This window comes from Neolamprologus multifasciatus, chromosome 12 (assembly GCF_963576455.1).
Source record: "Neolamprologus multifasciatus chromosome 12, fNeoMul1.2, whole genome shotgun sequence".
NCBI classification, from domain to species: domain Eukaryota; kingdom Metazoa; phylum Chordata; class Actinopteri; order Cichliformes; family Cichlidae; genus Neolamprologus; species Neolamprologus multifasciatus.
In genome coordinates this window covers 30868303-30890434 of record NC_140450.1, presented here as the reverse complement: position 1 = coordinate 30890434, position 22132 = coordinate 30868303, and the positions used below count along the sequence as shown (strand labels likewise).

General features: G+C 42.6%; 1 protein-coding gene across 1 annotated transcript in view; it reads right to left on the bottom strand.

Moving 5' to 3' along the window:
* Positions 1 to 56: 56 nt before the first annotated feature.
* specc1la (sperm antigen with calponin homology and coiled-coil domains 1-like a) overlaps positions 57 to 22132 on the bottom strand; it is a 24782-nt gene continuing 2706 nt past the window's right edge. The window contains exons 2-16 of the mRNA XM_085179862.1: positions 15152 to 15308; positions 14921 to 15059; positions 12847 to 14468; positions 12268 to 12475; positions 12030 to 12103; positions 10806 to 10981; positions 10340 to 10503; positions 9903 to 10030; positions 8825 to 8915; positions 8221 to 8310; positions 7958 to 8117; positions 7599 to 7701; positions 5463 to 5579; positions 5315 to 5374; positions 57 to 3634 (exon numbers count right to left, since the gene is read on the bottom strand). Coding sequence (XP_085035988.1) covers positions 3545 to 3634; positions 5315 to 5374; positions 5463 to 5579; positions 7599 to 7701; positions 7958 to 8117; positions 8221 to 8310; positions 8825 to 8915; positions 9903 to 10030; positions 10340 to 10503; positions 10806 to 10981; positions 12030 to 12103; positions 12268 to 12475; positions 12847 to 14468; positions 14921 to 15059; positions 15152 to 15271 — 3342 coding nt within the window. The 5' untranslated portion in view covers positions 15272 to 15308 and the 3' untranslated portion in view covers positions 57 to 3544. The remainder of the gene's footprint in view (positions 3635 to 5314; positions 5375 to 5462; positions 5580 to 7598; positions 7702 to 7957; positions 8118 to 8220; positions 8311 to 8824; positions 8916 to 9902; positions 10031 to 10339; positions 10504 to 10805; positions 10982 to 12029; positions 12104 to 12267; positions 12476 to 12846; positions 14469 to 14920; positions 15060 to 15151; positions 15309 to 22132) is intronic.

The window sequence follows — 22132 nt, the reverse complement described above, 5'->3', positions numbered from 1 at the left end:
CAACAAACATGGCTGTTCAAATGGTCCTTTATAACTACGAGAGAAAAAAACAAAGCAAAACCAGACAGCTTTTTTATTTCTTACAACTGATTATCATCATAGTGTGCACTTAATACTGTAGCTTAGTCCCTTTATACACACGCATACATACACACATTTATTCAATCAGCTTTCACTTAGCTGAGGGACTGTTCCAGCACTGCATGTAGTGTGATCAGAAAAGTAAATCCACTTCAACAACAATCTGCATCAGACTGTAAAATGTGGTATTATTATTAAAACAATACGAAAAAAAAAGGCAACATGGAAACAAAAAGACAAATTAAAGCATGTTCAGTGAAATTCTCAGAGCATTTTCAAGTAAACAAAGAAAAATACAAGTAGCATGATGTAGTGGACCCACTAAAGACATAAAGCTCTCTTCACATCCTCTTTAAGGGCCTTTTTTCTAAAGGACCAAACAACGTTGTCCATCGCGGCTGCATCATGTGGCGGTGGAATGCGCGCCCTAGCTTTTGCTGGCCGTCTGGTCTCTCCTCAGCAGGCTGGGCTCGGCGGTCGTCAATCACCACACGTCAGCACACGCTGGACGTTGTAAAAAAGAAACGGTCCCAAGATCACTAAAGCGTGATCAAAACACATTCCACTTTCAGGATCGCGAGGCTTCCAATCTCCTTTGCGCCTCTCGTTCCTGTCGGGAGCAATAAAACACATGGGCCAGCGGTGGAATCAGGCAGAGCACAATGTTTTTTAAAAGAAAACTAACAAAAGGCTGCTAATCCTCAGCGTCTCTCAGCAAAGAGCCTCTGCCTTCAAAAGTCATTAAATAACTCAGTCTCACTCCATCTCGTACACAAACACAAACAGTCGATGTGACGGGCGAGTGTGCTCACTTCAGATCACTGGATGTCCACCGCTGTTTTACACACAGTAGCAACGAGCTTTTGGCAAACGGCTCGCTTCGAAATCAACACAGAAAAATGTAGTTTCTAATGCAGCTATTGATACCAGCTGGTAGCTCTACGCACTACAGTCACCTTAACCGGAGACATGAAGAGGAAAGTCCAACATCAGCTTCAAAAACAAAAAGATTCACAGCCATCGCTCATGATCAGCGTTTCTCGAGAGGCACCAACATGAAAGAGAGGGTTTTCCCACAAAACCATCTCCGCACTGTGAAACTGGTCTGGAAATACGGCTGCAGCTTAAAAATGTCACATTTTCAGTCTGAGAAATATCTGCTGAACTATTAAGGCAGGATATTATTGTGGAATACATTAAAAAAAAAAAGCTTATCTCAGTGCAGCTATTCAAAGTGTGTGTGTTATAAATCGATATACATGTAAGACAATGTAAGCAATGACTTCACTATAATGCACTACGCAAATAAATAGAGTGAACTTGGTATGTTGAGGCACACAGCAGTCAGACAGCGTGACAGTAATGGTGCAGACTGAAGTTAGAGTTATTACATGGCATTGTGCTCCACAGTATTTCCTTAGTAATGCTTGGTCATATTATCAACTTTATTAACACTGCAAAAGCACAATATCACCAAAACATTTTGCATATTGCAAAATGGATTACCTAATAATTTGTGTTTAATTAAAATAAACGGCCTTGCAACATTTCCGGACGTTAAAGGAAGAGTTTAAAATCTTGTGTAACATATGCGTTTGGTTTCTTGCTACGAGTTTGATCTTAATATGTCTGATTCCCCCCTTAAAGGTCACACGTTGTGCACCATTCATGTGCTTATTTTATGCTTGGATTGCCTTTTGGAAGTCCAGTTCTAGCCACCTGCAGGTGCAAATATATAAATTCACCATAGACCTCGATTGTACACAGAAAGCAAACATCTGCATCGAAACATCCAGATTTTCACATCTGGGACACTCCCCGGGGCCAAAGCAATAAAGGGAGGTGCGGGTTGCTTTTTTTGACACATGGTTGTGCACCTTGATTTTGAACTCTTGACTCGAGGAAGGCAAGTGTTAACCACTACCATTTCCTTCTACAAGATGAAATTTAACTTAAAGGGTCACTGATTTGACACAGTAGAGGAGGTCCTGTTTGCATCGCGCACACAAACATGCAAGTAGTCAGAACAGAATTTCCAGGGAAAGCTCTAAAAATAGCAGCTGAAGGCAGTCTAAAGGTGCAGAAGGAGGTGACCTTGAAGGGGACAGGTAAGGCGTTTGCTTTTCACAGACAGTTCACAGAACTTTTGATCACACTTTACAGATCAGAGCCAAACTGAGGCTTTTATGTCTGGTTACTGGCAAGAAAGCAGCAAAACGCCTCACTGAAAACGTCCACCTGCTTTAACTGGAACACTGCTTTGGCCTAAGATAAATTTTAAAAAAAGCTCATGAAAGTGTCTAGTCTTGCTTCCTAAAACCAGAGCCTGGCGTGAAATCTACAGCTGAGTCCATTATCTAAGGTTCTAGTTACTCATAGCTTGATTATGATGAAATGTGTGCTGTATGTGCCCAATGAACGAAGTGCACGACGGCAACTCCAGGCCTATAAAATACAAACACGTTATATAGTTCTTCAAATGAATATTAGTCTAAAGTCTTGGATCTATTACAGAAAACCTATCGTAGTGTGTTAGTGCGGCTTAACAACAGAAAAGTGCAGCAGAGTTGTAGAACAAAGTGCACACCTGTCCTTGAAAGCAGTCAGTCGTGATCAGCATCAATGAATGAATGAATCTGAAACTAGTTTGGCAACTCCTCAAATCCTCAGCTTTACAAACTGGAGAAGAAAAAAAGAGCTTGTTTTCTGGTCTCCTGCATCAAAACTCACACAGGCACTTTATCCGTTGTACGAGAGGCATCTGTTATCGCACTGCAACATCTGGAAGACTTGGAGTAAAATCCTGCATCTGTCTCAAGTCTGACCAAAGGGAATTTACAAAGTTTTAGGGGGAAATTCCGACATGACTAACCTTTGGTTTCTTATAATGTAGAAACTGAACATTTACGGGGGGAAACATCCAGTAATTATTCCCCATCAAGAAGAAAAGCCTATGACAAACCTTATGCTGCAAAGCAGAGTGTTTAAAGTCAGATTTGATGGAATTCCCCTTGAACAAACTACAACCTGGAGAATGGGTGCAGAGCGGAGAAACGTATGCAAGACAAAACCAGATAGAAGGCACTGAGACTTGGCTTCTTTTTCACGCTGCTACTTCAGGCATGAATTGGAGGAAAAGATGAACCACAGGTATTCACATCCTGTCCTTCTCATGGCTTTCTAGTATAATGGTAAACAAACAGGCAAGCCCCTGGACTACAACTCCACACAAGGGTCTCCTTAGCTGCAGTGTGAGGATGTGGCACTTGTCCAGCAAAGTCCTGGTCTGCAGTTAGTGTTGTTAAATAGCGCGGACACACTTGCAGCATGACTGAGTGTTGCTGTGATGCATGGGGAGGGAGTAAGGAAGAGTTGACCGTGCAGTTGGATTGTTGCTGAGAGCTCATGACGGTCAGTGTGGCTCTGATTGTGCTGCAGGAGAAGGGCGAGGGAGACGGTGAAGTCAGGTCTCAAAGTACTTGTAGATGGCTGTAACGTAAGTCATGACACTTTGCCAGTCTGGCCTCTCTGTGTGCACCATCTCATTAATGTCCTGGAAAAGAGAAACAGACACTTTAGACACTACATATTTTATATGATGTTTTTCACTTCATTAAAGGGCGTTATTTATAATTTATCAATAATGATTATGGTTAAACACAACCAAATCGTCTTGATAATAAGAGTTGCCAACTCCAGCTGTAACAGCTGTAAGTAAACCCTGAGTGAAGCATTTGATTTCTGATATGTACCTACTGATGAACAAGTCCGGATAGCATTGGAGAGGATCCTGTATAATGTTTACATTTTCAACCCATTCAAATAAACTTCCAGATGAGTTTGACATTCTGGGAAACTCCTTAGACTTGAACATAATTATGTCTCATAATTATGTTCAATGTGAGTCTACAGCTAGCACCTGGTCAGCATGCTTTCAGTTAGCATAAAGGGAAAACAGCTAACCTGGCTCTGTGGATTGGTAACAAAATCTACCTGTAAGCACCCCCAGATCTCCCTGACCAACATGTTTCATCTCATTTGTGTAATCTCAAGCATCACCCTGAAGAACGAAGTCAAAAGCCATGCACCATAACTTCCTGATAAGCTGTCTCTAAAGCTAATATAACTACAAACACTACATTTAAACACAACCCAGGCATTTAAAATTGTATTAAGGCTAAAGTTAAGCATGATTACAGCTGGTCTCTACAACTAACAGGTGGCTGCTGTCACAGCTCTCTGCAAGGCTTCTCCAGTCACTGCTGGACCTCCTAATCATGCCTGAGCCCCTCTGCAGCATTTTCAGGGGAGCTGTCTGACAAACAGCACGAGGGTGATCACCCTAACACGCTACTTAAAAAGCTGGTAGCAGTCTATAGATAGCAGTGATAATTTCATTCTTTAATAACCTTTGTAATAGTTTTTGTCAACAACCTTTTTTTGTGGAAGAAAACAAGACGATATCTAAGATGAAATGTACTGACAAGATGAAAATAGAAGAAAAGAAAAATCCAATCAGAGCCTATTAAGTTGTATACAAAGGCGGGACGAGTCTGGAATCAATCCAATCAGAAGTAATCTCCTTGTGCTGTAAAGCTTAGTAGCGCATATTTGATCTTTGTTGGTTGCCAGTCTGCAATAGATAGCAATGCATTAAGTCTTGGTTATTATGTCTGTTTTTTTATATATACAGTCTTTGCTTAACTGGTAAAAAGAATCAGAGAGTCTGTGACAGACGAAATGAGGTTGACAGAGAACCAGTACACACTAAAAAAGAGGGAAGGCTTTGTAGATTCATATTAAGACCATTCCTTTTCAGGTAACCTTACCTAACGTTGACTTTTCATTGAGCCAACATGGTGTAGCAGTTAGAAATCCATGTTTGCTAAAGCCGCACATTGTTTAAACACATGTACGCTTGTACTAACTTAGGACGCTGTCCAAATTTGAAATAAAAGTCAGTGTATAGCTCAGATCTGTGATGATAGATGCACAAGCAGCTGAGAGAAGTTTATGAGGTTAAAAGCAGAACTATAAACGGATCACTGTACAATTAGAAAGCAGACTGCAGGTTAGCTCCAACCAGCGATCACAACAAGCAATCTGTGCGAGCTTGGCTGCCGTATTGAAAAGCAATGAAAAGTATATTCTCTATGCCATCCGTTCTAAATTTGTGTCAGGATTTTTGCTGTTTTTATCTTCATTCCTGGGGTTTTATTTTAATGAAGCTTACCAAAGTGCATTTGATGCCCACGCTCTCTGCGGCCTGGAAAGCTAAGGTGAAGTTTCTCCTCTGATGAAAAGAAGCCACAGTTTAAGTCACATGTAATGAAACCTGATGATTAAAAGAAGTTTGCGCTTTTCTTCCGAACGTCACTTGCCTTCTCCTGGCTGGTGAGCTCCTGGTACGGGATGTGTGCGGGCAAGTAGGTGTGGAGCACGGCGCAGAAGGCCAGGCCATCGTTCCAGCTGCTGCTGAAGTTGGTAATATCAATGTTCTTTAAAAAAAAAAACAACAACAACACAAAGGTGATCCATTTAAACTTTGATTATACTCGACAGAACATTTACAATCCAGACCACAAATCAATAGGAAGCTATTTTCTGGGTAAGGTGTCAAACAAGACTGTACAACATTTCATCCTTTGGACCTTTACATCATGAACGTCACCGCCAGACGGCCGATCTCCACATCGTTTCAGACAACACGATTGCTCACAATCAATTCTGCTTTCACAGAAACATTTAAAATGATTTATCTGCTCGATCTGATGACGGTCCTGGGATTTTATATGAAGTGTCAACACTACTCATCCATATCACATCTATCATCTTTTCCACTATCAGCTGCCATCTGACCTTTAAAATCAAAAGAGTTACAGCATCCTGCAAACAACCACTTAAATTATATCCTCAAATATCTTTAATGTCATAACTATAATCTACATCATATGCAGTGATGCAGAGAGAGCACTGTGTTTTTATCAGAAAACTACATCACAGGATATACTAAATGTTGCCCACTTCCTGGTGAAGACCTAAGATGCCATGGTAACTATACCTTAGATCAAATAAAAAGGGTTGCGGTGATGGCAGAGGACTCTTGGCACATCTGTTTATTGCTGCTTAAATCACTTTGACATCGTCACTGGATTTATCTTTATTTTTTTAACCATAGCTTTAAAGAGCCTGCGGTGAAATTAACAAGTGAGACCTACGCAGAGCAGTCACTCTGCAGTCTGCACCTGCAGTCTGCACCTTTACATGCACCATCACACTGTAGTGTGATGGTGCATGTAAAGGGTACTGCAAAGTTAAAGGGTCTAAAGGGAGACAAAGAGTTCATCTTAACTCAGGATTTAAAGTTGTGACATTATTTACCTTTCTCTACAATGAGGTATCGCTGCCAGTGGCAGAGTGCACCACTGCATCTACCTATGAACGAGAAAATGATGCTGCCTTCATGTTTTTCATTTTATCTCGCTGATAACAGTTTATTGTGCAATCTTAGCACTACATTAGACCTGCATCATGTTACTGCTTATGCACACCCTCCGCTGATTCTTCTCATTAAAAGCATTCAACTAGCATCCGCAAACATGTTTCCACAGTGTGAGTAGGTTGTTTTTACACTCATTTGGAGGATCACGTCCACCCCCTGATCATGCTAAGAAACTTTATACACAGATTCGGAACACAAAGATCGCAAACACACAAAATCCGGAGGACAAAAGTAAGCTAGCTCTCTGTGTAGACTGAAACTCTTTTACATAGTAATATTTGCCTAAATTTGCAAATAATTTTGTTTGTAGCATCATCTTGCCACAAAGCAATGAAGCTACATTTGGTAGCAACCAACTCCAGTTATTAAAAGCTCATTTCCAGCTTCATCTTCTTATTCTTGGACTCAACTAGAATAGCTTTCCATCACTGACAGTTCAATACAATCCTTATTTAGCTTCTACTGGGCCGTGTGCAGCCCCTCAGTTCATCCTCTATCTGATTGAAAAAAGCCACTTTAACTCCCATCTGACTAACTGCTCCTGACAAATAAAAGGTACTCAGGGTAATCTGAAACCTACGCTTTTGGCTCACATACATCATTAACAGTACATACGCTGACCTCATTACATTAAACATGGGCCAATATGAGCCATTGCTACAGAAGGTTTAGTGTTAAAACCTTTAACTATTAGAATTGCAAGGGCAGTAATTTTCCACAAGGCAACATGTCAGAAGACGGTTGTGCAAGAAGCCTCAAGCGGAGATGAGGAGTGGGCTTCAGAGGTCTGGTGATCTCATTTCTTTCCAACTCCACACCCCCACGTTCTATTTTCAAACTTGAACTCAGCCTTTAGATTGTATGCAGCTCCCTCTAGAGATGCAGAAGCACTTTATATACTCTTTGCCACATATAGTGTACGACTACAGCTGCACTTCAACTGTACATGCTGACTGAGGTGTTTCAAAAGTTACAGGTACTCTTGATCATGGGGACACTGACAGAAGAGAGCTACCTGATAGCCCTCAGTCTTCTTCTGGCACCACTTCAGCAAAGCATTCCTCTTAGAGCCTCCGTACTCTCTGGCCAGTGCTGACAGCGGGTCCTTTCTCTCTTCTCTGTAACAGAAACAGAGGAAAAGCACAAACAATCAGTTTTAAGACATTTTCCATACCAAAAAGGCAACAGATTACATGTTCATCTGATTTACTTAATGAGTAAAGAAAAGCCATCATGAGCTGGGCTATGGAAAAAAACAAAAAAGGGATCAAGAAACATGAGATTAAAATCACTGACAAGAATGGAAACAGACAATGTTTTTTAAGTGCCAATGTGAGCACATTAGAAACACATCAGTGGATCAACATGTGGTACCTTAAGCGGCTGCGGGCTGTGGGAGTGATGGAGGCGGTTGGGGAGGAGGAGGACAGAGAGAGTGGGGAGGAGGCAGCACTCATCGCCATCAGGGAGGATGACGAAGACCCCTCCGAGGCTGACATGTCCCTCTTAATCTCCTCACTGCTCCGGCGGGTCACTGTTTAAGTCACGGGAGAGGAAATCAAACTCAGCTTGTCGTACTGAACTACTGACCGAATTACTTCATAATTAGTTCATAAAACATAGCCAGCATCTCTAACCTGAGATCGCCTTGGAGGAGTCAATGTTGGAGACCCTCTGGAGGGCAGATGGAGGTCGGCTAGCCGAGGTTCCCCTGAGAAGGTGCTCAGCTGTAAACATCACAGTAAACACATACAGAACAATTTACTCCATGAGCAACTTCCTCTGAAATGAGATGTCATGGTGGGGGCAGAGGTCAGTAAAAAGCCACATTCCAGTCCCTCCGAGTTCAGGGAATACAGACGCACAAGGCTGACACGTTCACCAAGAAAACAATCAGTGAAGCATAAATGGACGACTGAAGGCTATGGCCAAGACTGCACGTTCACATGAAACACTTGAACTCATTAGTGTTGAGAATGAACCGGGCAAACCAAGCACTCATTATTTCCTGCTTATCATCCTCTACACATACAGGAAACCTGCTAACGTGCAGGCCTCTGAGAAAAACAGTCCCTCCATATACCCTGAGAGAGGGGACAGCCCATTAATCACTGTGACAGAGGACTGCAATATTATATGGGTAATCCTCATGAACAGGACAATATTCTGCATGTTTATATGAAAAGCAACAGTTCCTACATAAAGAAACAGATTTTTATTTTTCTTATGTAGAATATGTACCTGGCATGGAGATGTCTGTGTAGCTGGACCTCTTATCACTCAAAGAGGAGAGCGGCTTGGCTGATGACATTGACCCAGTTATGGAGTGTCTCTGAAACAGCAGAAAAACACCTTTTATTGCACAGTTAAAAAAATAAATAAATCTGAATGCAGTGATTTGTAAAACAGTAGGCGGAGCTTCACTTCTGTAATGTTATCTGAGCTAAAAGCACAACACAAAGTCGCACTACTATCATTGGAGAGTGTCACATGATCAAGTATAAGAGCCTGCAATACTACGTGAAAAGGAGAAGAACCCAAAAATCGCCACCACTCAAACCCTTTAGAAGCCCAATGCTTAAAATGTACAGTGCTGTGCAAAAGTCTTGAGCCATCCCTCATTTCTTTAAATTTTTTGGTGTGACCACCTTAATAATTCAAGCCTGGACTCTCCACAGTCCAGGCCGAACTGAAAGTTGTCTTAGAATTAGTTTCTTCTTCAGGACGCTGGTATGATCCACAACACCATCACTGGCTCAAATGCAGCTCCAACTCATTTCAAAGCCTCTTCCGTGTTTTACAGATGGCTGTAGACACTCACTGTTGTCTCCTGACCTGCTCTACATACTGACAATTTAACTAAAAATTTCAAACTTGAATCCGTGAGACCTGTTACCACTGATTTTCAGTCCTCAGGTTTTCCTTATAAATTTCCTTTATTAAGAACAGCTTCTTGACAGACAAGGCTTCAGTGAACAGTAGATGCTTCAGCTGAAGGGCCAGATCTCTCAGGTCCTGTGTCAGGTCTTTGCTGGACCTTTTTCCTATTTCTAAACGACATGAGTTTCAGATAGTGTTCACCTGATGTACATGTTTTTTGTAGGACTGCCTGTTCTTCTGAAAGACCTTCAGAAATGATTTTTTAAGGTGCTCAAGACCACTTTAAAAGGATTCATTATGGCACCTTGGAAGAAGCATAAGCATGTGCTCAATGAGGAATATAATTTTTGACCTTGCACTAGTGTGAAATAGTATGTAAAGCAGTAAACTAATAAGGGACAAAAATGCTAACATGTTAATTAAAAACCTTTTCCAGTACCTGCATGGGTGAAACAGCAGCTGCTGGGGGTGTCTTCATGGGACTGGGGCTGAGGGGGGTTCGAGGTAACGGAGCAGCCGGAGCTGTTGGAGGTGTTGGAGCCACAGAGGCACCATTTGATGTTGGACCTGAGATATAAAGAAGCAAAGGTTCACATCCAGTCATATAAAGTTTAGTTGGGACCTTCTTCAGCAAGCAGACAAGCCAGATACGTCAGGAGTCCTGTCTGCAGTAAATCAATAAAAATGCTGAAAATGTATTGAGAATATATTGTTGGGGGGTAAGACTTAAATTTATGTCACTTGTCTTAGTTAGACTGGGGACTCTTGACAAAAAACTAACAATATGGGCTCTCGTTGGTGAGGGAATTTGGGGGAAAAAATACAACAAAAGCAGCAGCGAAGGTCTAAAAATCTAAAACAAAGACAGTGTTGTACCTTGTGAGGCACTATCGAAGCTCTTGATGAGTGTTTTGACGGTGGGTGAGGGCTCCGAGGAGGTGGAGGATCGCCTGCTGAGACCCATCCCCTGTCTGAGAGCAGCTAGGTCCCTCTCCACTGCATTCATGTAGTTATACACTCTGCCTCTCTCCTCATCCTGCCTGGAAAACACAAAGCACTCCACTGAGCATGTGCACTCAGACCACCTGTGGTGTCAGTTTTGACATTATCAATGCAAAAATGCCTCTGCTCAGCAATTTACTGAGATAGAAAACAGAATGTGTAATTCACAACTTATTTTTGTTGTTAATTCAACTTTGGATTTAGCACAAGCCCTGCTACTGAGCATCTAGTATCAAATTTAATGAAAATATGAAATATCCCAGTTTTTTCTCCTAAAAAAAATAATAATTAGGAGCTGATTATTTTGCAGCTCTTCCATGCGTCTCTCTGTGGGTCTTACTTGCGACTCTTGACTTCGTCCAGCTCCTTGCTCAGCTTCTCATTCTTCTCCTGTGCTTCCTGAAGTCGGCGCCGCAGGTCACCAATCTCCTCCTGTGCTTCCGACTTGATGTCATTAGCAATGACGACAGCGGTCTGCAGATCAGCCTGGAACTGACGCCACTCCATTGACTCCTCCTGCACACACACACACACACGTAATGATACAAACAGCTGAACATTGTTTATGCTCATAACAGCAGACCCCTCAGCAGTATTTTATCAATACTGTATTTAGCAGTATGGATAAATTCTTTTGGCCACCAGAGGGCGGTTTTTCCCCTTTAAGTCGCTATGGAGATGAGCACTGTATTTGTAATGACAGACTTTCCTTATGACAGAAACATTAGCATTCATTTAAAATCAGGCCTTCATGAATTCTCCTTTGCGCTCCGTTTAGGTTTCCATCAGCTCCTAAAGGAAATATCTGCGCTTCTAAAAATGCCCCGTTTTGTTTACCAGTTGTTACGTTTTCTATCTGCTTTTTTGTGTCAAAATATCAGGGGATTCTGCAGCAAACCTTTTGAAAATTCCACAGTGATGGAAAAATTTTGGTTTGTGGAGCTAGAAGTCATAATACTGCATTTATTTAGTATCCAGATTTTATACAAAGTACTGTCTTAAAACCTAATTTTTGTTCCTTCTAGTATAATTTGACCTTAACTTGCTGGTAATCAAACAGCCTCAATCCACTCTCTTTCCCAAACGTGTGCACGTTCACATTCTGTGTGGCTGACTTTGCAACAGCATGTTTCAATTTTGTATCCCAGAACTGCTGTGACAGAAGATAAAAGTTATGGCTGCTGTGATTATATTTCAGAGTTGCAAAAGTCCTTCCTGAAAGCACTACTGACTGCTGGACAATACTTTTTATTTGATAAGACTTCAAAACTCATTGTTCTGGTGCTACAGCTGTGCTTCCTGGATCATATTTCATCATCTTGGCCGGCTGACAATGAGACAGCTTCATCTGACATGGTCAGTAGAGAGAGAAACAAAATATGGGAAAGGGGAAGGGAATGATATAGGGCAAAAGATGGTCCAGCGCTACGTGTGACTCCTCAGGTCACTTCATGGGTGTCTCGTGTTGTTTGCACCCGAACTGCGTGGCTATCAAGATTTTTAGGCTGTTGGATGTCAGCAGTTTTTAAAAAATGAGCACCTTTCAGTACGAATGCCCACTTACTCTCAGCCTGCGGTGAAGAATCTTAATCTCTCTCTCCATGTCGTGCTTCTGGTCCTGCAGCTTCTTCACAGAGTCTGAAATCAGAAGGCAATGTTTGGTGATGCTATCATTAAAGAACGCACTGATTCAAAAGCAGACGTCCTTTTCATATCAGAATCTCTAAGGCAAGCTGATGAGCATGCAAACATGCAGACACACTCTAACTAACGGAGTTAGAGTGTGTCTGCAGCCCACTTACTTTCCAGATCTGTGATAATGAGATTGTCGTGGAGTTTCAGAGCTCGGTGCTGCTCCACCTCATCCTCCAGTTCGAAGATGGTTTCCTTCATGTCAGCGATCTCGGTGTCCTTCTCTTGCAGCTCCATGCGCTGCTTCTCCAGTGCACGATCCTGCTCAGCCATTTGCTGCTGCGCCTGCTCCTGGAAGTCTCTGTATTCACTGTCCAGCTGCGCACAAACAATTAAAGTATACTTCATTTAATTAGACAGTAGACAAGACATTAGGTAAAAACTGACTGCAATAAATCTTCGCAATAACCTGCCTGCTATTATAACTACACATCTGTGCGGTTAGCTCTGTATAGTCTTGGAGAATGTGTACCATTCCTTGCTGAAGGCTGACTCTGGAGAGCTGGTGATACTAAATTTGTGATATCTGAGACACTGATGGACGGGTAGTAATAAAGCTGTAATTTTCATAACCCAAAAACAGAGTTGTTGCACCCTAGATTAAAGTAAAGACATTTAGGTCAAACGCCTCAATTTAGCTTCTATTTGCGGGAAGACACTGATGTTCCACTCACTGTCCTTGAACTAACCTTACTGAAAGTCTCTTGCAGCCGGCTGAGTTCGCCGTGGGCCTGTTCCATCTCCTCCTGCATCTTTGCAGCTTTGGCCTCAGCCTCCTCTTTCCCCAGCCGAACACCTTCCAGCAGCTGACAGATGTCATTTTTGTCCCCCGCAGTGTGCAGAGAGTACAACTCGGCCACTCTCTGCCTCTCTTGATCCAGCTGGGCTCGGCAGCGGCTCAGCTCCGCCTGGTCGTTGCTCACGGCTGCTTTGTACTCTTCCAGTGCGGCCGCCATGGCAGCTCGATCCTGCCTCTCCGAATCCAGGAGGCGCTCCATCTGTTGGTTCCTCTCCTTCAGCACTCCCATCATCTCCTGAGCTTCAGCATTGTCCTGCTCAGCCATCTTTAACGTGTTGGATAGGTGCTGTTGCACCCCCAGTAGCTGCTCTCTCTCAAAGCGGGCATTATCTGCCAGATCTGCGTAACGCTGCTCCAGCTCCATGTAGCGCCCACTCTTGATGTCCTCCTCCAGCACGTAGGATATATGATGCTCTTCGAGGAGCGAGCGCAGGTATTCGATCTGGCGGCCGTAGAGCTCCAGCTTGTCGCTCTGCTGGCACAAGGAGTCCATGAGGATGACTTTCTCCTCTCCGAGCCGCTCGTTCTCTCCATTCAGCTCCTGTGTGATCTGCTGCAGGTCAGCCAGTTCCTGCAGTGTCGCCTGAAGCTCCTCAGCTGTGCTGTGCTGATTCTCCTCCATCTGTTGGATGCGCTCCGTCAGACAGGCTACTGACACCTCACTGGCATTGCCACTGCTACCCCTCCGTGAACGCTCCCTGCTAGGCGCACACTCCGACTCAGACGACGAGGAAGCTCCAGATGGGGCGTCCAGAGCATCGTCACTGGAGGTGACAGCTTGGTAGACCTCACTTGACTCACTATCCAGGTTGTCTGCCGAGCCTCCATGCTGGTGTCCTGTGAGAAGATCCTCCAATGAGCCAGGGGCAGAGCCTTCCACTGAGGAGGTCATAGTACCTGTGCCACCACCATCGCTGTGCCCGCTGCCTGCAGCCAGTTCTGGACTCAGGGAGGAGTAGTTGAACAGCTTGTCAGAGCCATCCAGCCTCTGCTCCAGGGAGAATCCCAGAGCATTGAGCCGGTCTTTCAGCATGCGGTTCTCGCTCTTCAGCAGGTTGAGCTCCTCTCTGATGGCTTGATTCTGCTCTTGTAAGAGAATCAGAGTGGACTCCACATCAGCGGCCGTGATGGCTGAAACCTGGGGCTTCTCTTCCTCCCCAGCTTCTTCCTCCTGTGGCACCTCCTTCCCACCAAGGCCGAGTTGGGCCCTCATGTCCCTCAGCTCGCTGCGAAGGTGAAGGATCTCCACGTCTTTGCTCTTGGCCAAACCAACCAGGTCTTTGACTTTGGCTTCCAGAGCCACTTTATCATTAATCTGGCCATCTGACTTAGACTTGCTCATACGGCCCTCGGACTCTGCCAGGATCTGGCGGCGAGAGCGCTTTCCTGAGGCCACATCCCCAGCTACAGTCCCTGATGCAAGCTGCTTTTTAGCTGTGGATGACCGTAGGCGGTCTCGTAATGAACTTGGCTCCTTGGAAGTGGATGATGATGCACGCTTGGATGAAGTACCTACAAGAAAAAGTGAATTTCTTTTATCCTGGTGAAGTAACACTGAAAAAATAATTTTTACAGCTTATCTGATAATATGAAGAGCTCAGTTTAGCAATGTTTTTGTCCCATTCTTTTTCTTTTTTTGCTAGTAGACAATTCCCATGCTCTTATTTTGACAACTAAGCTCCCGCTAACCAGCAGCTGCTGTTGTGATGATCTTCGCTATCATTGTGCTGCTTGGGTCTCTCGCTCATGTCCCAACATCATCATTTTGGTGCCTCAAGGCACCTCCTATTGTAAGGTAAGGACCTTACAATAATACAGAGAAAAGGCCAACAATCCCTTGGCAACAGTGAGGAAGAAAACCTCCCCTTTAACATTAAGAAACCTCCGGCAGAAGCAGGCTCCAGGAGGAGCAGCTCCAGCCACGAATACATTCCAAACCTGTGGGATATATTTTTTTGAGATACCTGAAGTCGTCTTTGGCTTGCTGTCTAAGTTGCTAGCGCTTGTGCCAACAGACGTAGTCCTCTTGGTCTTAGTGACAGCACTACTTGATGAAGGATTCCCTCCAGCCATAGCCGCTAAGAGGTCATCATTGCTTTTAACCTGAAAGAAGAAAAAGTCAACACGCTCACAGAAAAATTAATGAAATCAGAAACCTTCAGCTGCTACACGCTCCATCACTTGATGAATTTTACCTTAGACAGAGGAGCAACGGTGGTGCTTTTGGCTGGGGGCTTTCCGCCGGTAGTCACGGCCTCGGACTTTCCTCGATCGCCGCTCACCTTACTCACCGCTGGCCGGACCGTCTTCTTCATAGTGAGCTCTCTGATGCTGAAACATTTACAGCTCAATCTGTACACAAAAAGGAAAGGAGACAGGAGAAAGGTAATGTGCGTCAGCCTCGAGAGCAATAGCTCCAGTTTTCCATGGTAGAAGAATTCTTTCCACAGAGACAATTCCCTGAACTCTTAAGAAAAAAAAAAACTGGGACCACATCAAATAGCTGAGCACTTCTCGAAAGCTCTGCCTGAGCTCGAAAATTTATTCGATACAGCCGGTGTTTGGCAGCTAATTTTTCTTTTTTTTTTTTCTTTTTTTTTTAAATGTATTTGTGAAGCCTACAATGATTAGTTTCTGGTGGATTTTTAGTTTTCTGCATATTTAAAAAATATCCCGTGTATACTGTACACCCCCAGATTCAGGAATGCAGAATAAATACTGACTTAATGGCCTCTAAAGGGCAGCCTCCACTAGATGGCTGTCATGTGTTTGTAATTGTTCTCTCAGTTAAGACTTTTAGCTGCAACAATGATACCAGAATAAGTGGCCGCTGTTGGGGGCGTATGTGCAAAGAATGTGGCTTTGCAGTCTTGGCCTCAGCACAAACAAACAGGAGGTAGGGAAAGCATCTTGCTATCATCGCAAAGAACGTTCAGCAGGACCAAAAAAGGAAAACGAGATTCCACCTCCCACAGATCAACCGAACGCTCAAATATCCGGCATATCATGAGAGGCAAAAAAAAAAAAGATTAAAAAAACAACACCACAAAAAACCCAACGTAATACATTTCACCTTGAGCTGCTAAGACATGACTTAGTGCCATTCTAATGTGAGCCACACATATACCAGTTCACAATCCTTACTGCTTTATTTAAACAACCTGACAAACCAGAAAGGATTCCTGATGACGATTTAATCTCGGCTCCTGAACATACTTACATAGTGATAGACCAAATTAGTAACAGATGACACAACTATACTCTCTCCAACAAATGAAGGGCTTTTTACCTCTCACCAACAATGTGTTAAACCTGGCTATTAAAAAACACACACAAAAAACCCCCCAAAAACCCAGGAGGTTTTGTAGAATCTGACTTGATGCCACGATAGCAAGAAAAGGGATTTGGGAAGCAGCTGGAGACAAAGAGTAAGTGCTTTTGCACAAACTTGGATGTCTTTGAGTTCACTTACGAGGGAAAAAGTGAGCTAAAGTGATTTATTGTGCACAAGCAAACCCAGCTCCAATCTACCTCTGAGTCAGTGCTCTGTTATTTTCCCAAGAAAAAGTTTGCTGTTTAAAAATGGAAATAAATACACAGACACACAGTAAATCTGACTTTAAATAGAACGCTGTGAAGCTGACCAGTATGCTGCAGTGGGCCATAAATGTTTAGACAGTTAGGTGACTAAGCTTTTTTTACTGTATCACGGCTAAATAAATACACGTAGTAAAAATGAATTAATATTTAAAGTAAACTGCATTACCAGTTTATGTTTCCCGAGAACTCAGAATGACCTGCTACCAAGTCACAACTGTACTGTACTCAAAAACAAATACCTTTCTAACAGATTTCAGCTGTGCTTCCGGGGTGCAGGTGCTGCTTAAAATCTGCCATCCTGTATCAAGTCTTCTACACAGAGTCTTCAAAAAGATCCAGTTCACACACACAGTCTTTACTATCACTCTTCACAGCCTTTCTTCGGTTATGAGTCCTTTGTGTGCTTTTTAAGTTGTAGAACACAAATACACATCCCGTAAGGCTGTTTTCACACATGAACTCGGGGAAAATGTCAGGAGAATCATGGAAGAGCATCCTCAGAAGTTTTCTTTTCATATATTTAACACACAGTTATGGAAATCTCTGACTGAAATCTCCCTGATTTAGGAGACGGTGCTGTATGGGTACGGCTTATAGGAGGAAGAAAACAGAACAATTGTGTGTACTTTGCCACAATTGAACAGCAGATGGACATTTAACGTCCGATCTGTTTGCATTGGACACTTGCATTCTCTCACGCACCTCTGTCTTTGGGTCTTGCGATGTGAAAGCATATTTTATTCTTTCCCTTTCACCTTTGCTGCAGGTCAAATTTTACAAGTTCGTTTTATTTTCATAACCCCAAATTTTTAAAGACTGCTCTCAGAACAAAATGAAGTTTGGTTCAGACGTTAGTGAGGATGGTCTCTGTCTATGGAGACACCTTTGGAAAAACCCATAAAACCACGTCTTTATTGATATACAGAGGTGTCAAAACTCGTCGTTAGAGGTACGGGGAAGTCATCAACAGGAAGGAAAGAGTTGACTGGCTGGACCTCAGAAACTGCAGTGTGGTAGCAGGGTGTAGTCTGAAGCTCAGGTGGAGTAGAGAGTTCAGGGGGCAGCGACAGGAGAGGCTGCCTGGCAGCTGTCAATCCTCCTCAACATGTCTCTTCTAAGCAAGGTGTATGGTTGGTTTGGCAGCCCCACCACTATAGCAACCTGCGCCCTGAACTAGATCAGGCGGTGAAAAAACAGTGATAAACGCTGTTGGAAAGTAATAAAGAAAACAAGCACAGCAATCCAGTCGTGTCTTGCTGTGTGTGTTGGGACCCTGTGATGGCAGGAATTTGCTGCAAGCAGGTGGGTGGGGCTTCCATGCCAACAGCCAGAGCTACATGGACGACATGACCATATTAAGCATGTCTCAGTGACATTAGACACAGCTTTTCTTATAGCAGTGAGGTTGAACTTGTTGAACTTGTTAACTAGTTACTGGCAGAATCATGAACTTTGAAGTGTGCAGAGAAACTCTGTATAGAAACTGAAAAGAAATCATCCACGACTGATGATGGAGATCCAGAGCATACTTAACCACCCAGAAGAACACCGGGGTCTTAAAATGGTCTTCCTAGAACCCTGACCTCAATCCCATAGACCACCCATGGGAGCACCCTTGGGAAGCAATGGACAATAAAAGCCAGCTTGTTGGCGTTTCACTAGTTGATGATGACCTGAAAGCTTTGTTGGCTCAAACGAGGAGGAAGGGCTTGCCACAACTGCAGAATCGGCTGGTTTCAGGCCACAACCCTAAACAATTTGCATGGTTAAACTGATCTTGGGTAGGGTGTCCATTACCATTTTGTCTGCATTTTCAATGTGTATTTATCATTTTGTAATTTAAACCTAAAAACATGTTGCTGTTTTGAGAGCACAAGCAGACCATCCCACCCAAATGCCAAAACAAATCCACTGGATCCAATTCGGGAAGAGGTCAAGGGTTCAGATTTTTCTTTTAAATTGTCACCAACGTGTATATTACCTTTTTTTTTTTTTTTTTAACAGGGAAAGTTACTTTCAACAGTCGTGATATGCAAGTCTAAAACCAAACCAGACCGGTACAAAGAAACAAAGAAAAGCCCAAACGTGTACTTAACTGTGCAAGTCCAAACACCAGCAAGTAAGCAACACCTTTAGCTAAAGACAGACAGAAATCAGTTACAGCCAGATTGCCATTTTAAGCAATATCCAAATATACAATATACAGTGCTGAATTTTTTTTTTACTATTTTCTGATTTCCTTTTTTCTATATTTTTCACACTTACATGTTTCAAACAAATCAATCAGATCAGTTCCAAGGGGAAAAAACATTGCCAAACATCTTAATGATCCCCAAGACTTTTTGGGAAAATATCATGTGGACTGACGACACAAAGGTTGAACCTTTTGGAAAGTTTGAGTCCCGTTATGTCCGGCACAAAACTAACACGGCATTTCATAAAAAGAACATCATAGCAACAGTCAAACACGGCAGTAGTAGTGTGACGGTATGGGCTGCTTCGCTGCTTCAAGACCCTGGATGACTTGCCATAATAATAGGACCATGAATTCTGCTGTCTACCAGAAAATCCTGAAGGAAAATGCCTGGCAATCAGTTCATGGTCTAAAATGTAGAGCACTGGTTATGCAGCAGGACAATGACCCTAAACACACCATTAAGTCCATCACAGAATGATTCAAAAAACTAAATGAGAGACCAAGTCAAAGTTTGGACTTTGAACAGGCCGTTCATGCCCGAGAATTAAAACAATTCTGCAAGAAAGAGTGGGCCAAAATCCTGTTCCAGTTCTTGCTCCTCAAGGTGACACAATCAGTTATTAGGTTAAAGTGCCAATTGCTTTTTCGCATAGACACAGGTAGGTTTGGATAACTTTCTTTCTTTAATAAATTAAACTGTTACTTAAAAATTCCCTTTGTATTTACTCATGTTATCTTTGTCTGATATTAAAATGTATTTAATGATCTGAAAGAATTAAGTGTGACTTATATGCAATCAATTAATAAATAAATAAGAAAACAGGAAAGGGGCAAATACTTTTTCACAGCACTGTTTGTTCTGTGCTCACATTATAATTGAGCTCTGTTTTTTCTCCCGAGCACTGGCGTGCACTCAACAACCAGACAGTTTTCTGAATAGCTGAATGTTTTTGAATGCAGATGTCTGAAACAGAGAGCTGCTAGCTGGAGCACAACCCTTTTTCACTGGGTCTGAATAGACATGGGAGCACAGGCTGGGGACCAACAGAGCAGCTAAATAGGGCAGAGTCAGCAGCCTTCACTCTCCCACTCTTGAAAACAGTATGCTCTTCAACATGCACCACACACATCACTCTAACTTGGTTACATTTGTTAAAAATATATATATATAAAATAGCAAAAACCCGGTGTGTTTTCCACATTCCTACACCAGCATCTGTGATCAATTACAGTATCACAAACAACCTCGCCTAACAAACAACACTCCTGCTGACTCTACATTGTTGGACTGAGTGTTCATAGTATAACAACGTATTACGTGTTTAAATAAGGGACATTAGATAAGAGGAGACAGTGAATCCTGAATAAAAATCTATGGGAGAGTTCTGTAACACAAAAGAAGCGTCTCCCCTGCCCCTCACCCCGAGAGCCAATCAACAGATAAAAAGAAAAACATATCAGCCACTCATTAGAGTTTGGAATTTCAGAATTTATAAAGGCCACAAAGCAGGAGATGATAGAGAAACACCCTTCAACCATGAGTGTTGATGTTGCACAGAATGTCCACCAGGGGTCACTCTGGAACTCCCTTTTTAGCAATGCCACAAAGGCAACAGGCAGCTGATCAGAGCACACTTGGGCAGAGCATGAACAAGTAAATAAGTAACTAAATATAACAAATGTTACAAAAATCTGTTTGATTTGTATGTCAAAGGAAAAAAAATCCAATATACTATATTTTTAATATAACTTTGCTCTTCTACAGTGCTGGCTGATGGACCAAAAACAGCTCAAACAAGATTAGCCTACAGACTGATGTGTGTACCACATATTTTTGACCATGCTCCCATCTGATAGCAGAAGATCTCTGCAGATAGGCAGGCAGTCTGTAGCTGCAAACTGACTGCCAACGCGTCACAGCCGTTGAACCATAAATTTCCCCTCGATTGCTGGGTTGTTTCCCAACAATTTAAAACAGTGAGAGCAAGATAAAAAGACAAAAGGGCAATAGAGGATCTTAATGAACAGTCAAGCAACAGCAACAACCAGATACCCCACGTTTCAAAAGACAAGGACACTGTTGAGAAGAATTTGATAATATGGAGGTATTTTGGTTATTTAAAGTCCAACAAAGAAGCAGAGCAGCATGCACTGCCAGTTGTGTTGAGAGCGTGTTTCCACTAATGTTTTTTATCATCTGAAGCAGCACCATGCTTTAGAGCACATGCAATGCAAGACTTTACAGTTCCAGACATGTCCTTATGTACCGGAACTTACAATGGAAAATGAAGAGACAGTGATATGAGAAATGCAAGTCTATTTTACTGCAAAACACACCAATTAGCACAGTTGACAATTTAGCATTTAAGTGGCTGAGTAAAGTAACTGAACCTCAGAGCCAACTCCCTCACCATAAACATTTCTCTCAGATGCTACTTTTTTTAGGATGGGCAGAGACACTCTTCATGTTGGCTCATGTAACATCCTTTTATTCTATGAATGCATTGTGCAAATATAAAAAGCTTTTTAAGCCTTTTAAGCATGATTTTAGTGTCACTATTTGACTTCTTTGTTTCTTCTATTCATACAGTTATGTCCCTGTAACCACTGAAATTACAACTATGGCTCTCTACCCATTCAGTCACATAGGTGCTTCAAAATAACTGCTCAAATACCTGCCCGGAGGCATTTTGAAGACGGCTGCCGGGTGGCTAAACTTACATTGAGCACAACCGGTTAAACACAGCTCAAATATTTAACAAACAGCACAGAATGAAAAGGCCAAAGTCCACAATGTTTGCCTGAAACTGGCAGACATGTCTTAAATATTAGCCAGGCTGTTGACTGGCAGAGCATAAGGCCATTTGATCTTAGTAAATCACATGATAGGGTCGGGTTAGGTTTCACAATGAGTTCACTCTAAACCTTGGTTGTGACCTACACCCATTTTCACACCTTGGCTTGTGTGATTAGGTAGAGATCATTAGGGGGTCCTTTGTAGGTTCTTGAGGGACACTCCCATACGGCTTAAATCTGGGACTCTCCACCATTTGACCTTGGAACTGAAGAAGCTTCTCTGATGAGAGGTGAAACGTCTTCAAGCAACTTAAAGAAGTCCAGACGCTTTTCTTTCCAAGCTCCATAAATGCATAAAGGTGCAAAGCTCACTGTAAACCATGCAATTAAAGCTGAGATAAGCCAAGGGGCAAGTTCCCATTATTTCAAATTAACAGAGCTCTTGTAGTTGTTTTCACTGTCAATAAGTGCACTGGATCTGATCCAGGGTTGCACAAAAACATGAGCATGAGACAAAGAAGAAACAGTGTTTGAGAAAGAGGTGGGGGGGAAAAAGCACAGTGGTCTAGTAAATAACCCTCCC